The sequence below is a fragment of the Hydra vulgaris genome, chromosome 03, assembly GCF_038396675.1.
Source record: "Hydra vulgaris chromosome 03, alternate assembly HydraT2T_AEP".
NCBI classification, from domain to species: domain Eukaryota; kingdom Metazoa; phylum Cnidaria; class Hydrozoa; order Anthoathecata; family Hydridae; genus Hydra; species Hydra vulgaris.
In genome coordinates, this window is record NC_088922.1 from 15,177,033 (window position 1) to 15,194,661 (window position 17,629).

General features: G+C 28.9%; 1 protein-coding gene across 1 annotated transcript; it reads right to left on the bottom strand.

Annotated features, from left to right (window-relative positions):
* Positions 1-764: 764 nt before the first annotated feature.
* Positions 765-11,903, bottom strand: LOC100201751 (rab GDP dissociation inhibitor alpha). The gene is made up of 3 exons (XM_065792438.1): positions 10,616-11,903; positions 8,764-8,963; positions 765-1,193 (listed from the first exon to the last, which is right to left on the bottom strand). Exons 1-3 carry the CDS (start codon positions 11,607-11,609, stop codon positions 1,053-1,055), a joined length of 1,335 nt encoding a protein of 444 aa, XP_065648510.1. The 5' UTR covers positions 11,610-11,903; the 3' UTR covers positions 765-1,052.
* Between the last annotated feature and the right edge of the window lie 5,726 nt (positions 11,904-17,629).

Below are 17,629 nucleotides of genomic sequence, written 5' to 3' on the forward strand. Positions count from 1 at the left end.
GACATTTTGTTTGAGAGACCGTACAGTGATGAAAAAAATACCTTTGTATATTGTTATTATACTATGAAAGCAGTGCTTGTGTTTCTTATCTAGATTGCAAATCAAATCCATTCTATCTAACTCAAGGATTAAGACAGGGATCTATTCTCTCGCCTCATTTGTATAACATTTACACTCATAACCTACTAGAAACATGACAAAATGAAAGCATCGTAGGTACATCAGTAAATGTAAATTATATGGGTATTGTAGCATATGCTGATGACATTTTTTAGCTCTGCCCTTCAAAGCTTATTAATACCTGTAATATATATATATATATATATATATATATATATATATATATATATATATATATATATATATATATATATATATATATATATATATATATATATATATATATATATATATATATATGTTTTCGTACATAAGTTACGCTAAATTTATTTTATAAAAAAAAAAGTAAATCTTAAGCTCATTTACGCGGCGATTTTCATTTAACTAAATGAGCAATTTTGATTTTTTAATCAACTTAAAGCTCTGCGAGGGAAAACAGCGGACGATACCTAAGTAATTTTTGAGACTTAATTTTCAGAAATTTTTAACATTTTACTTTCCTTTTTTATAATGCTACCAACTAATTGATTTATATTAGTTTTTGCATTTATTATATATTTATTATATTTACTGTATTTGCATTCGTTGTTCAATAATAAATTTTCAAAATTTTTTTTCAAAAACATAATAAAATCAACTAAACATCAATTTCATTGATTAAATACGTTAAATTGCACGACATCTTTACATAAAAATACATCAATAAAATAAAAAATAAAACACAATCTATGAAAACGCCAACGCAACGCCTTGCGAGAAAAACAAACAGAAAAAAGCATTAAATTATTGAAAAAAAAAAGAAAAAAAAAAGAAAGAAAAAAAAAACTAGAACAGAAAAAAATGCAAATTTTAAAAGCAAGTTTTAAATACAAAACATTTTAAAAATTTCTCTTTCAATAAATGAAACGATTTAGAATTATTACGACATTTCTCTATGATTGATTCTCGGAGAGGTCACTTTTCACCTTGTCAAAATCAAACTTCTCTCCAAATATTCTTTCGTATATATCTTTGATGTCGTCACAAGTTGTTTCGAGATGAGAAGTTGCATCATATGACTTTGAAATAAAAACCTGCAAAAACAGTAAGCAATATCGTAAATATTATAAATTAAAATCCTTTAAATGATAACTTTTATCATTATAAAACAGTTTTTTTCAGACAACTGAAAATTACTTAATACTTCCTTATAAAAACAATTCTTTAAATTAAGCCTAAAAAAAACATTCTTTGCACTATTATTTTAGTAACCTCACAAGGTGGGATTTAAATAGCTCACAGTGGGCCGACAAGCCATAAGTACAAAAAATTGAAATAAAAAGAAACACATTTTAACAATAAAAAAATATTATTCTCTCTACTCTTGAGTGAAAAGAAAAATATTTTTTTATTGTTACCATCCGCCCCAAGCTTATTAAGACCCCCTCTCCCCCCCCCCGTTTTTTTTAAATTTTTACTTGTGTGAAAATCGGCCTTAAGTGATGTAAGTAAGGTTGTATTTTAAGTGATGTAATTAAGGCCGTATTAAGTATTAAAATTAGAAAATAATTATTTCAGTCACTGATAAAACAAAATTTTTCAGTGTAAACTGGCTTTAAAAACCATCGACCAAGTAAATCTCAATTTATCGAAATGAGGGTTTATTTTTTCTCACCAAACTATAAAACTTATATCAACATATTAAATCTTAGTGAAATTATTATAAAACATCTGTTAGAAAATGTATATTATAACATGACCCCCCCCCCACACACACACACACACACACACATGTTTATTAAATCTGGACTAAAATTCTTACCCCCCCTTGTATTAAGGACCCAAGAACCATTAAAAAAACATGTAGAATTAATCAAAAAAAGTTTTTTCTAAAACAATGCTAAATGAGTAAAAAGTAACAAAACTTTGTAAATAAACAAAATCCTGACACAAAAATATCAACCAAGTGTAAGTAATTAAAGAAACATAACCTGTTATTACTGCTGACAAGATAATTGTCAGGGAGATATTGCTCTTTTAAATGCTTATATCAAAAATATTTTATTACATTTTATTTTAAATGTGTGAAACAAAATATGAACAAATATATTAGGATTTGGATTTTAAATAAACCTGTTATTTGATACAAGAAAAATCAAACCAGAAATGCCTAAGTTTTCCAAAAAATAAAGATTATCCAAACTGTAAATTCATGCTATATTAAACAAACCCTGATATTTTTATCACGGTTTGTTTAATATAACACATTAAGTGTCAGCTACTGGGTCCGTTAATATAATACGATAACCAATCTTGTTTATTTTTAAAAAAAGTAGTTGGTATTTAAATTCAATATCGCTCTCAATATAATAACAAAGTACAAACTAATGCAAAAAATCACAATATATTGTCAACATATTTTAACACATTGGGGGTCAACACCAAATCAACACGAATCATCTAATTCTTTTTTTAGATTAAGTAGTTTTAATTAAAAATTCAAATACAGAAATTGAGTTACAAGTTGTTAAAAATATGGGCTAACTTTAATTGATCAGTATCAATTAAAGTTAGCCCATATTTAGGCTAACTTTAATTGATACTGTAAGTTGTAAGTTAGGCTAACTTTAATTGATACTGTAAGTAACTGATATTGTAAGTTTAACTTTAGGCTAACTTTAGTTGATTTAGGTAGGTTTGGGGAAATTAATTGGATTCTATGAGATTTAGATGTTTGCTTTTTATGCAGGTATAGCTTTTTAAAGAAAAGAAAAAAGTAATATGGCTATTTCCATAGTTCAATGACATATCATTCGGAGATATTTTCTCAAATAAAAGTTTTTCTTGAACTTATTTTTAACTTTTTTTTATTTCTCTAAAATAAAACTGAACTAAAATTTTATAATTTCAATACAATTTTTATTGTTTTAACAGACAGAATCAGGGTTGAGCGATAGAATTAAAATGAGTTCAGTGACACAAGGCAGAAAAAAGCGTTTTTTTATCAGCATATTTTTAAATGGAATTTTCTCTGAAATTTTACTTCAGAGAATTTTACTTCTAGCTAGGTCAATTAGACTTTATTGTTGTAATTTATTCATTTTACAATCAGGCAATCATTAAAATTCATCAACAACAAAGTTTTCATACTGAATTTTATAGAAACAAATTATCAGTTCAATGATGCAACATTCAGTGATAAAACAAAAGATCCAGTAAAAATCACGTTCTGATTCAACTGATCCTACTTTCTTCAGTATAACTGAAGAAAGTAGGATCAGTTGAATCAGACTATAGTGAATGTTTTTTAACTTAACATCCCAGGCTGCAAGGGTCATTTTTTTGAAAAGATTTAAATTTGATTTTGACCAAAATGAACAACTTGCGGTTAATTTTAATAGTAACACATCGAATTTTCAGCCCAGTCAACTTGGATTACCACAGCTTCAGAATCAATATTTATTGAAACTTCCTAATTTCTTTCGATTTCTTACAAACTGTTGATTGGTTTTTCTCTACAAATTAAATGTTTAACAAATTAATCACAGTTGCTGGTTCCAATTTGAAAATATTAAAATAACCTCAGCTTGTTTTTCCTTTGCATTTGGTAGTGCTTTTAAAGCTTTTTTCAACGCTTTTCCTTTGAGTCTTTGAGATTGATATATAGATTTTCTTTTTAGAGCGTGACTTTTTACAACTCTTAATTTCGTAGAACAAGCTAGAATTCAATTTTTCTTGATATCTCTTAGATCTTTCTCTGGACATTTTTTTCTTATTAAGTCAGCGTCTGTGGCACAAAATTCTATCACTTTCATTAGATGCATCAAGTAACTTAGTTCTAAACTGACCAAATTGTGTTTTAAGTATCTTAGAATCTAAAACAAAAAGATCCCATTCTAAAAGTGCCCCAAGCGGCCAGTATAGACCTCCAAAGTTATTCATTATCGTGTTTATTTTGTGCTTTCGATTTCATTCGATTTCTTATTTAACACTTCGCAGAACGTTTTATAAGATTGCTTTTTGAAAATTTTTGCCGTAGAAAACAGTTCTATGAAATTAATATCGAATAAAAAAAATTACTAAACAAGTTTCATTTAGCAAAGTTAAAAAAAATGAACAAATGTTCTATTCACTTTGATGGCTTTTTGATTGTGATTTCTGAAAAAAGAAAACCTATTAAACGTGCCAAAAAATTATGGTAACTCTATCTGGATATAAGCAACAAATGGTATATATATATATATATATATATATATATATATATATATATATATATATATATATATATATATATATATATAATAAATTTGCCTATACATAAATTCCAATTATCTTTACTAAAGTCTCTTAGATTATTAATTTTTATCATGATCATTTTTCATCAACAGGTAGCTTTATCTTTTGGCATTACTCTTGACAATGAAGCAAATGATAACAGAACATTGTTTTGCCAGATTGCTTGCTTTAAATTTAACGGATAAAACAAAAATTGAGAGAGCTCAAAAATTAGCAGAGAAAAGTCCATTTAAGTCACCTAAAAAAGAAAAATAACTCTTAAATGTTTCAGTTTCTTCACCAAAGAAAACACAATCATCACAAGTTTTAAAACAAACTAGCAGTAGACCAGCCATTCTCCCAGATATATGTATCATTTACAAGAAAAAAGAAAAATTAGTATGTATTTAGTCTAGCGTATTATTATCAGTACTATAGTATATATTTTTATATACCGTGGAATTATCTTTGCGTTTATTTCTAGATGTCAAAAAAACAGGGAAGATCAAGATTAGTTAACTGTCTCACTTCCGATGCTGGTTGTCTTCGAGAAGCAACTGGAAAAAAAAAAAGTCAAAGGTATATTGCTGCATATTAGAGACAAAGACTGTTCTTGAATAGAATTAAAATATCATTAGCATTGTTATGCGAAATACACTGCTTTTGTTACACGTAAAACAAGTGAGAAGCCTAGATCTCTTTATGAACAGTCATTTCTTATTTTATCTAAACAAATCAAGAAACAACTTTATGATGATGGAGAAAGTCTATTGATGTCTGATATTTGTAAAAATTGTGAAATCTACAGCAAGTCTTGATGCATCCATGTATAACAAAGGTAGGTTGAAAAGGAGAGTACAGCAGATTCCAGATCTAGTATTTTATAGCCTAGAAAATAAAGCAAAGAGTGAGATAGTTTATCATCCAAATATCAGTATGGGATCAGTTATCGAGTCTGCAAATAGTACAGTTAGAGAACAAAATATCAGTATTATTGAGTCAGATTGCAGTGATGATGAAGTAACTCATAGTAATCAAGTATTGTGTTCCAGTACAAAAACAGTTGTAAATTCTTTGCAGATATTAAATTCTGCAGCACTAGAATTAAAAAATATCCTGGAACAAGTTCTAATGATGAAATGTAAATGGCCTACTAAAGCAACAGATCTAAATTTGAAATGTGCAGATGAAACCAGATTTACTCTTTAACTTTTTAGCATGGACATTTGGGTTTTCAGATGAGCCAGCAATTGAGTGTAAAGGAGAATTAGATGTAGAAGATAGAGTAGAAGAAAGCTTATAACCTTATTTTCTTCCACTCGAAAAGGAAAAAATTACCTCCAAAACACATAGCGCTATAAATAAACTAGACAATTTATTAATAATAATAAAAAAAATTTATTCTTTTTTAAAGAGTCATTGTTGAAAAAAACGTCTTTTATAACAATTTAACAACAATTAAAAGTTTTGATATGCAATTTATTCACGCTTTTTAGCAGTCCATATAATTAAGAAACTACTTTGCTATGTATGGTAGAATTATAAGAAATTTTGTTAATTTTTTTCTTCCGTTTATTCGTTTATTTCTTTTTACATCTTTTCGCATTTAAAAAAGTTTTTTCTATATTTGACGTTTTTTCTCAATACTTATATAACAGGAAAATAAAAAAATAAACTGTTACTTATTTGTAAAAAATATTATTTGATTAATAAATTTTGTTAATGACAGAATAAGTTGAGAAAAAGAATAACATAGTTTCTTTAAAGTTTAAAGTTTAGCAAAGTTTAGCAAAGGCATTTGAAAAACAAATTTAAAAATTGTCTGTGTTTCTAGCGCAATTTATAAAGTATTTCCTTTACTACTGACTAAAAAAAGTTGCGAAAAAATGTATATCAAAAAATATTTTAATTTTCGTTATATTCTTATCTACTTTTTTCCTTGACTTGTATCAATTTTGGTAGTGGAAAATAACAAACACTTTAAAAATAAGAAAACAAAAACAGTAAATATTTAAGTATATACTTTTTTTGACAACAGTTTCCTTTTTTTTATTAATAAAATTTTTTTTAGCTTATTTTATTTAGTATAGGCTTTGTTTTTTTTCTTCGAGTATTGCTGTATTCTCTAGTTTCTTATAGCTTTATTTTAGTATTCTCTAGTTTCTTACAGCTTTATTTTGCCGCGAATTCTTAAAATGCTTTACTATATAAAGACGTGGTCAAGTTGCTTATAAAATTACTTTAAGTGTTGACGTACAAGGCGTGCGACTGCATGTGCTTCCCGGGAAGGCTTGATAGTGCGACTCAAAAGGTACCAAAGCAGTAGAAAAAATTTGTCACTCGGACAAAATAAAGAGGAGTTAATAAATTTTTTATACATGTCATAGTGCAAATGTGACCCATAAATTCTGGAAAACATAACTCTCTATGTAACACACACAAACTTGTGTAACAAAATTCAATCAATTGACAACCTTATTAATGTAACTGAAGTTCTTGAGCTTGCCGGTGACCACAAAGAAGCTGATACAAGGTTGATTTTACATGCATTTCATGCATCGCTGCACTATCAAAACATTATAATTAGAAGTCCGGATACTGATGTATTTGTGTTTGCTCTGCCAAGTTGTCTTCTATCAACTGTATACTTCGATACTGGTGTTGGTAATAAATGTCGCATCATTAATATGAAAAAATGTGAATCCGATTTTTGGTAAAGATTTGTCGATTGCTATGAGCGGCTTTTATTTGTCTACAGGAGACCTTTTTTTCTGTATAAAATATTGTTGTAGTATTATAATGTTTAGACGGGATAACAAACTAGCTGTGAATTCAGGTTTTTTTAAAGTTTTCAAATTATTTATAATTATAATTGGTATTTAAGGATTCAACAAGTGCATTTCAAGGAAAAGGAAATAACTTTTAAAGTCCTATGGAAGCAAGAAAAATATTTAGAAGCATTTAAAATTCTTGGTGATTCAGTAACACCATCTGATGAACTAATAAATATGCTGGAAAAATATGTATGTGATTTATATGGGGCTGAACAAAAAGAATCAGTTAATGTTAGGGCATTGCGATATCACTACCAAACTATTAAAGTATAAAAAAACACCAAACTATCGGTAGTAATGATATCGAAAGTGCGATATCAAAAAACTCTATTTCAATACTCGAGTGTTTGAAAGTGGAAACATTTTTTCTAATTATGAAAATTGTTCCCATCACTACTGAAGTCCCTTGAGCCACTACCGAATTCAATATCAAAAAAATATATATATATATTGGTAATAACAATAATACAAATTTTTAAAAATAAATTTAATTAAAAATATTTTGTCCTAAATTAAAAAACTTCAGAGCATAATAATTTTACCTGAACACTTGACATTTTATCAAAATTAAATTATATAAATTTAATTTAAATTCTTATCAAAATTTTTATTAAAATTGAATTATACAGTACAATCTCTCTAATTCAAATCTCCTTAATTCGAAAACCTCCATAATTCGATTAAATGCAAAGTCACAGTGAAATGCGTTTAAGAAAAATTGACTTTCTATAATTCAAAAATCTCTCTAATTCGAACTTTTATTTTTCCCCATAAAATTCGAATTAGAGAGATTCTACTGTATTAAGTAACATCGTTAAAATCAGACACAATTGAAAAACTTGTTTACATTAAACAAAACATTTCAAAAGCTGTTATTAAGAAGTGGTCAGTTGAAGAAGACAAGCAGAACATTGATGAAGACTTTGATTTGTACTTTCACTTAAGTTTTCTGGTTTAAATAAAAACACTATTTGAAAATACTTTTTATACAACCTACAGCTTTTTAAGTTTTCAGTTAATCGTTTACTAGCATTTAAACCCTATCCTCTATTTTAAAGTAACTCATAAGTTAATAGTGGTTGCTTGCAACCTTATTGGAAGTAAATTAGAGTTTTAAAATATATAAATATATGCCATTATTTAATAAATAGTAAATGTATATATAATTATAATATAAAATTATAGTATATAAAAAATTATAATTTTTTTTCAAGAAAATTAGAGTAAGATTTTTCATTATTGGCAACAAGAATATATGTATTTTCATTCATTTTATAGGTCACTTTCTTAGGTCATGATCTTGGTCAATACATTCAAAATAAATAACAGTGTGATAAGAAAATTTTGTGAAAACTTCAAATAAAATTTTTATGTTAATTTTATACAAAAAAGTGAGTGTTACCAAAGTTGAACTTAGGTCATGACCTCAGTCAATATGTTCAAAACAAATAGTTGAACTAGATTTTTAAGTTATAAAATTTTGAACATTTTTTATTCAAGACTAGTACATATTTTGCATATTTAAAAACAAAATAAAAAATATTTGAAAAAAAACCTGTGATTCTTTTCCATCATCGATAGGATAAAATACATCCTTCACTGTAACAAATTTTTTAATAATTGGTTGCAGCAAATCTAACCCAGGTCTCAGTTCAGCTTCAGGATTGTTTGTTTCTACTGTGGTACTCACAAAACCAAGATAATAGTCTTTTGCAGCTACTTGATTTTGATTTGATAAGACACCAACATAAATATCTGAATTATAAATATAAAAATTTCATAAAGCACTATTGAATTTATTTAAAATTATTTTGAGCAAGTTTAGTATTAACAAATTTTGAATCTGTATTAACACTATAAAAAATATATTTAAGACAAAAGAAATTTATTACTAACGAAAATATAAATGTTATATTTTTTAAGTAGAAAATAACTATAAACAGGGCGATCCCTAGGGGGAAAAGTATAGGGGGGTCTAACCCCCCAATGAAAACTTTGTTGAAAAATTAGTCTGCAAATTTTGACATGCAGTCTGCAAGTTTGGACCTTTTGGGGATAGTCTGCCAATGTCAGCAAACAAGAATCTTTTTCTTTTAAGTCACTTTTTAGTTGTTAGTCGGCAAATAACAGATACATCACCCCCTTTTCTTAAGATCTCTTCTGGATAGCCCTGATTATAAATATAACTTAACTACCATATTATAAATAGTCATGCAGTCAAAATTTAGAGCTTAAGATCAAGACAAAACAAGACTTAACATTACTTCACTCAAATATAACTCAAACTAGTTTCAAACTGGTTACAGTGTTAATGATCAATCAAAAAGTATTAAAAAAAAAAAAAACCATTAAAAAACTAAATTAAAATAAATAACTAACACTTAAAGATGTTAAAATGGTGTTAAAACATCATTTTAAATAATGATAGTTAAAACCGATTCCATTTTCAAATTGAAACTAAAAGTCAACTGTTACCTTATACATTTGATTATATGTATGCCATGATATACATACATACAAATAACTTTATTTACTTAGAATTGCATAAAAAACCAATGATGATGACATACAAAAACATCCATCTACATGGGCTTCAGTACATATATTGACAAAGGATTTAGTCAGGTACAATCTAGATAAGAGAAAATATGAAGAAATTTTTTTTTTTAACTTTTTCTTCTTTGTTGGAAAAACTTTCTAGGTTAGAGTGATGACAGAAGGCTATTTCAGTATGACATTACCAAAAACATTTCCAGTAAGGCCAAGTACACAAAGATATTTGTATGCATATATATCATAGCAACAAACTACAGGCCCACCAGCTGTCTCAACAACTTGAATTGCGGCAGAAGAATAATTTAAATGAACACAACTTTTTGTACTCTTACCATCTATTAGAAAACACTATACCAGTTTTTCAACATTTATTATTTTATATCAAAATTGTTTTAAAAAAATGTGTTCTTAGATGCAGAGAAAACTAAAACATTAAAAATAAGGTCTGGACTTCAAATTTCTATATAACTACAACAAGAGAAAGTGTTAGATAAAGTCTTTTCCATGAAGTAATATTCAAAATAAACCAGAAACTGTTGTATAAGAAAAAGCTTTAATTTGATATGAAAATGTTTTTTAGAAAAAAATTGCAAAATTTGACTTTAAATTGTTTCCCAGTACAAAAATGAATTAATATTCAGTATATTTTAAAATATATGGATTTTAAAGTATATTTTTTATATTAGTTTTAAGTCTAATATAAGTATAACTTATACTAAACTTAAAACTATAATAAAAAATCTTGAAAATAAGAGTTACCACTAATGCATGAACTCACTATGCAAAATCACATTGAAGATATAATTATAAATATTGAATTATATGAAATCAAGACAACATTAAAAAGTAACCATTTTTTCGATCAACTTGATTTGCAGGCAAAATAACTTGAAATGATGAAGAACTATTTGCTTTTGCAATAGGATGATTAAAGATGCATATTGCTCGCACAACTTGTGATACTTTTTTAACTTTTTTAGGAAAGTAGGAGGGATCAGCAATAACCATTTTAGTTTTTGCAACTTCATTCCCAGATCTTACACCAACAACTTTACCATTTTCAAATACAACTTCATCTACTGGTTTGTCAAGCATGTAAGTACCACCATAGACAGCGCTAAGCCGAGCAAAGCCCTGAGGAAGTTCACCTAGGCCATAGAGGGGATACAAATAAGGTGATTTACCATAGCTAGACAAAGAATCGTAATATAACTTTAACTTTTGAATAGCGTCTTTGCAAGGTTCATTGAGGTAATCATCACTAGTGAACAAACAAATTGCATGTCCAGTAAAATCAGCAGTATTTTGATCAAGTCCAAACTTTTTAAAAACTTCCTGCATAGTTGTTTTCTCTGGATCAACTCCTTGAAACGTAGTCGGATCTGAAGAATCAAATGCCATTGCCCAAATCAGAAAGTTTCTAAATCGCCTTTTTTCGAATATTCCCATTAAACTTGAAGCTAGAGCTTCTTTGTCATTTGCAGGAACTTTGCAGACGTTTCCACCTTTTTTGTATACATAGCTTCCTTCGATTTGTTTGAACTCTAGATATCTTGTAACATCAGTGTGAATTAAAAGTTTTGTTAGTTCACCATTTGCCATTATAAATTTAGGAATCAAATCAACATTCCAGTCTCTTCCTCTTCCAAATTTGTCTTCTGGTTCTAATGTCTCTCCACATAACTTAAAAAGTTCTCCTAAAGGAGTCATAGATGCACTTTCGCCGCCATAATAGTTGTTTCTATCCATATGGAGAACTTTTCTTCCACTTTTTGAAATAATTCCACTCAAAATGCATTCTTTTAATCCAGTGCCTAATACAATACAGTCATAAACTTCGTCCATTTTGTATTTAATAAAATTAAGACAGTGTAAGAGAACCGATTCGTTGACGTGACTTTTTTCACCAAGTGAACGTATGAGGTGCTCGCCGCCTTTCGATTTCCTAAATCACACTCACAAAAGTAAAATAGCTAAAGTTTCATTCTATATAAGTTTTTAAAGACTGACCAATACGTAAATTGTTGTTTTTTTAGAGATCATAACTGCTTGGTGCCATTAAAAAAATTAAAGAAATTGGAAAGCTCAAAAGTTAAAAAGTTACTATACTGCGCATTATACTGCAATAAAAATAGTATTAGATGCATTTTAAAAATTTCTTATTAATAAAATAGGCGGGTTTTAGTGTGTGCTAGGAGCGCATGGGTGGGGTGGAATCGAAGGGATGTTTTTTTTCCGTCGGAAAAAAGATTTCATATTCCACAATTTTAGAAATACCAAAATAAGGTTCAGATATAGGCTACCTTTTTTTTTTTTACCTCTTCACGATTTTTTTCTAGTAGGAGGAAGTTTTTTTTTTTTTTTAGATTTCACTTATAATTTGAAAAGTCAGAAAATAAATTAAAAGTCTAAATAAAAACTTAAAATATAAACAACAGTATATGACGAAAGATCATAATTATCTTATCACCATAATATTTTATCAAAAAACAACACATTTTAAAATACAAAAAAGAAAAAAAATCATTATATTACAAATAGTACACATGTGTTTTAAAAATTTCATTACATATTCTCTTATAATATAAATTTCATTAGATATGAAATTTCATAGTAAATTGAATAACATTTGGTCACTATCAAAAGTATTCAAAAATATTTTCAATCAAGAAAATGGAATTTTTGAATTTGTTCTAGAAGTCTGGAAAAGAAATAGATATATCAAAAATAGGTGAAACAATCCTCCATGATATAAAATACAAAATGGATAAAATCTTGTTTTACAAAACGGTTCATTTGCAAAATGTATTACTTCTAAATGTGCATTAGTTTATGGGTTTCAACATAAATAAATCTTTGAAAAATAATGGGGTATAAGACAAGAGTTGTTAACCAGAAGATTTCGTGCGATTCTGGAAAAATAAAATTTTTTCGGAAGGATATTGAGAATCAGGATTTTTTTTTTCGTAGTGAATATTACAAAACATTTAAAATCGTCTATGTTTATTTTGCAAATGTTTGTTTAGAAATTTAGCCTTTCGCAAATTAAATTTTGAAATAAAACTATTTCGCTGCATACGAAAGTAGCGCTTACTGAAGTCGCATTTACGAAACGAGTTCTTTTGCTAAACGACGTTTTGAAGTCTATAAAGAATGTTTGTTCATCAAACGGGTATAATTCTAAAAAATAAAATCTTTATATACCAAAATGTTTATAACAAATTTTTGGGTTGTTGAAGTGATCATCGGTTGAAACAATAGGCTCTCCGCGCTCTAAAAGGAAATTGTATTCTTGAGGTACAATCAAGTTCGTTGCGTCAGCTTCATTTTCTTCTAACCATACAGCAGTTTCCGAACTCTTCTGCAAGGCGATGACTGCAAAAAATTCTGTCTGACGCTTGGCAGCGATACGAACAGGTTGGACCCTTTTGATTAGAGGGAGTGTTATAGCAGAAGAATGGATAGAAGCGTGCTTTTTCAACATAGCTTGAGAAGCAAAGTAGATATTGCACTTTTTACAGATTCTAACAGCTAGACTAGATTGAATTGATGGAAGAAACGCATCATACGGCAAAATTGGAAATCCTCTGGCAGTACGAGGAAGAATACTTTCAATGTTTCAATGAGCATCAAGACGGAAGATGGAAACAATTCTTTTGCTCCTTCTGAGACATCTACTGCTTTGAGCCCGTCGCTCGTTTGGTTGACAGGGACAGGTGGCGGAAGAAGTTGCTCTAGTTAGAGTAAAGTAAGAGCTTCTAATAGTCCGACAACAAGAACGATTTTCACATTTCACAATTTGAGTAAAATATTGACTTGTACGAAGATAATCGGAAATCCAACATTGATCTTGTAATAAAAGGCTCCTTGACTCTAGCTCTGATTTGTCTGGATCAATATACTCTGCAATGGTTGGATAACCGTCAATTTGTAGATCAGACCAAATATCAGCCAAAACCTGTCCAGCAAAACCAAAGTTCTGTTTTTCTAAATTTTCATCTTTTGTCCTGCCTGATTTAAAAAGATATGTTGGTTATTATAGGTTAAAAATTATATTAATATTTTTACAAATTAACTTTTGTCAATGTAATTATCTTGAGAATCAAGATGAGTTCCGTAATGTTCGTGCGGAAGAATCACCCCAGATAATTCTTTACTTAGAGGTGCCATTCGTCGCTCAGCTCTGTTGAATGCACTGCGTTCTGAAGCGTTCGTCATGATGAAAAGAGCGTCAAGGTTATTCTTCAAGAAATGGTGAATCCTGATTTCAATTACTTTCTGGTATCTGGGATTTTCGTCGGGTCCTCCATTGACGCTAAACACAACGATAGGCTTAACCATATTAGTTTGAGGATCTCTGGTAATAGAGTTGAATTCTTTGATATCCAAGAGCCGCTGAAAGTCTAATCCATGAGCGAAGGTGGTCGAGGATGCGCGTTTTCCTGATCGAACAGCAATATAGGTAGGTCCAGAATAAGTAACAGCATCTGTTTTTTCGATACCATCTTTTTTGATCGCAATTCCAGCTTATACAGATGGTATAAGCTTGTGTTTAGCAGCCACGACCCAGTTGTGGTCCGGGAGAGTTACCCGGTACTCAAAATGCATCAATAACGGCGCCTGATTTTTGGCTGCTGTGATTCCAATTGGCACTCTAGCCTTGTCGTCTTGGCTAATGAAACACACCTTATCTGAGCCTAAAATAGAACAATCTTCTTCCACATATTTTATAGTTGAAATGCAAAAGAGTCCGTCAACATGTTTTAAATGAGATTCATTCTGAGGACTGATCAATCTAACAGGGACTGTTTTGACGTGCCTTTTGCCTTCTAATGTTCCGTAACTTCTCGGAAGTAGACAAGTATAGAGGGCGCTCTTGCTGATTGCAAATCCAATTTTGTTCATCTCGGATGTCAATTTGTCGAGAGTTTTAATGCTCTAAATAATAAAGAAATATATTTGGATATAATAAACTTTTTTACAAAAAACGAGATTTATTTCGTAAATTATATTCAAATCAAATTTTGAAATTAGTTGTTAACATTTCAAGGATATTTACAATAGTGCAAGTACTAATTAAGAGTAAAATTCTAACAAATACAATATTAACAAACATAGCTAAGCTATCATTACCCGAAGAACCTCTGACCGACGTCTTTCATCAGCGGACGAACCACGGAGAGCAATATCCATAATCGCCTTCAAAAGAAGAGGTTGATCTACTTCTAATGACGGTCGACCAGGCGTCTTTCTGATTTTTAGTTTTTCTTTGACTTCTGGATGCTCCAAGCAGATTTCCTCCATTCTAGCTTTTTTCAGTTCTCTAGTTTTATCTGTTGAGCTTGATCATACTTTTTTTTAGCCAGTTCTTTACATAGATGAACTGGTTTCTTCTTTTTCTTTTTCAAATCATCCTCTTCAGCTTCAGCAATGAACTTCACAATTTAAAGCTGCAATCTCAGAATTGAGTTGATCTTGAGCCACCGTTCTTGCATTTTTTTGATTTTTCGTGATCAACAAACTCAAAGTTAATGCACTTTGTTGATCATCAATAACAGATTGCTCATTGTTGGGCTCAACAAACTGTGAGGAATTCTTGTCAAATTCAAGTGGAGTATACGTGGGGGCAGACTGTTTTGGAATATTGGCCCAAAATGATAATTGCTTGCTCTTGAACTTCATTGCCTTTTCATTAAATAAATTGATTAAATACATTACTCTTGATTCAAGATCCTTATGCACCAGTTTCTCTTCTTTTAATGAATTCCATATACCATGGACTTCATTCTGGATATTAGCCTTTTTTTTATCGGGATGAGCATTTCCATACGAGACCATCAATAAGTTAAGTAATGCGGTTTTATCCATATTGCAATATTGATTTATTAGTATTGTTTACATCACAATCAGAATAATGCTTTTGTTCATCGTTAGCGCAAGCTTTTTAAAAGAGTTTCTTCAACCCGCTAGGGAGAAATTAGCGTTTCGAATTTTCAATAGACTTTATGTGTTTGCATTGCATGACGTTTTACAATCAACTAGAGAGCAATTAGAGTTTCGTATTTGAAATAACGACAATTTAATTTCAAAAAACAACAAATTTATGAGTTTAGTTTTATGAGTTTACTTTGAACGACATTTTATAATCCGCTAGGGAGCGAATAACGATTGTTAATTTTATATACCAAGAGTTAATATTTCTAACATAATTTGATTCGCAGTCAAATATATTATTAAAACGATAGTAATTTTTATTTTACGTTAGTAGTTGTTATTTATTTAATGTCTCTGGGAAACTTATTATATTAATTTATAATATTATATTATAAATAATTCAATAAAATATAATATCAAATTTTCCGCATTACATATTAATTTCCCCAAAAATAAAACATCATTTTTATACCATTTAGTAGATGTAAATACCGTTAAAATCTGCTCATTACAACTAAAAAAATAATTTAAATTGACATCATTTTGGCCTCAACACCCCCCTCCCCATTGTCAATTAGTGTCAAACTTTCCAGCACTCCTTCCCCCCCCTATATTTACTGACATCATTTATGGATGACTCCTCACGGAAAAAAAATGCGGCGTAATAAATATATTTAATTACGTTTTATGAATCAAATACATGTATAATTAACGAAGTAACTAAAATACTAATTGTTATATGATATTGATAAGTTTCAGTTGTAAACTTTATATACTTTTTTAAACTTCATTCAATGAACAAGTTGAACAACATTAACTTTTCCATTTTGGGGCAAAAAGAAAAATTAGAGCAAGTAAATCATATGTTTGGGATCGTGTAGATTCGCCTAAAACAAGTAATACATTTGTATTAAGTCAACATCCCGAGGAAAATAGTAAATGGAGAATAAGATAGCCTAGCGATTCCATAAGCAATATAATTTGGCATTTAAAATCTGTTCATAAAATATTTTGACCATCAAATAGCAATATTAAATTTTCATCAAAATCAAGTTAAGAACTAGATGTCCTTCCGATTTAGATTTAGAAAAAAATGAAGAAATAGAAGTTGATGAGAACAGCTATATTAATAAAAGGTTTACATTAAAAAGACAAGAAGTTATAACTGAGAAATCGCTTGATATATATATATATATATATATATATATATATATATATATATATATATATATATATATATATATATATATATATATATATATATATATATATAGGGCCGGCGCCAGCATTATTTGGCCTTTGAGATAGCCAACTTCCAGACATGGAGCAAACTCCAAACATTTATATGCTTATACTTACGTCAAATAAGGATGCTTTGCAAAAGATTGCAATGATTGGAGCTTGGGAACAAAAAAGCCCCAAAATTTTGGCTTACCTTGCCCCAAACGTGAGCGCAATAAGTTGATGAAAAATTTTTTATACTATTTTTAATTAGACTTATATTCATCTATAAATTTTAAGTTTCATGGTATTATCACTCAGCGTTCAAAAATTATGACCATATAAAATTTTCAACCCCCTCATATTGAGGGGGTTTAAACTTTACATGGTCATAATTATTGAACACTAAAATATTTTACGATGAAATTTAAAATCTATCGATGAATATAAGTTTAGTTAAAAAAAGTAAAAAAAATGTTTCATCAACTTGTTGCTCTCACGTTTGGGGCAAATTAGGCCAAAATTTTGGGGCTTTTTTGTTCCTAAGCTCTAATCATTGCAATTTTTTGCAAAGCATCCTTATTTGACATAAGTATAAATATATAAATGTTTGGAGCTTGTTCCATGTCTGGAAGTTAGCTATCTCAACTTTTATATTCAAACATTTTTTAAATCAAGCATTTTTTTATATACAACATATTCAGGGGGTT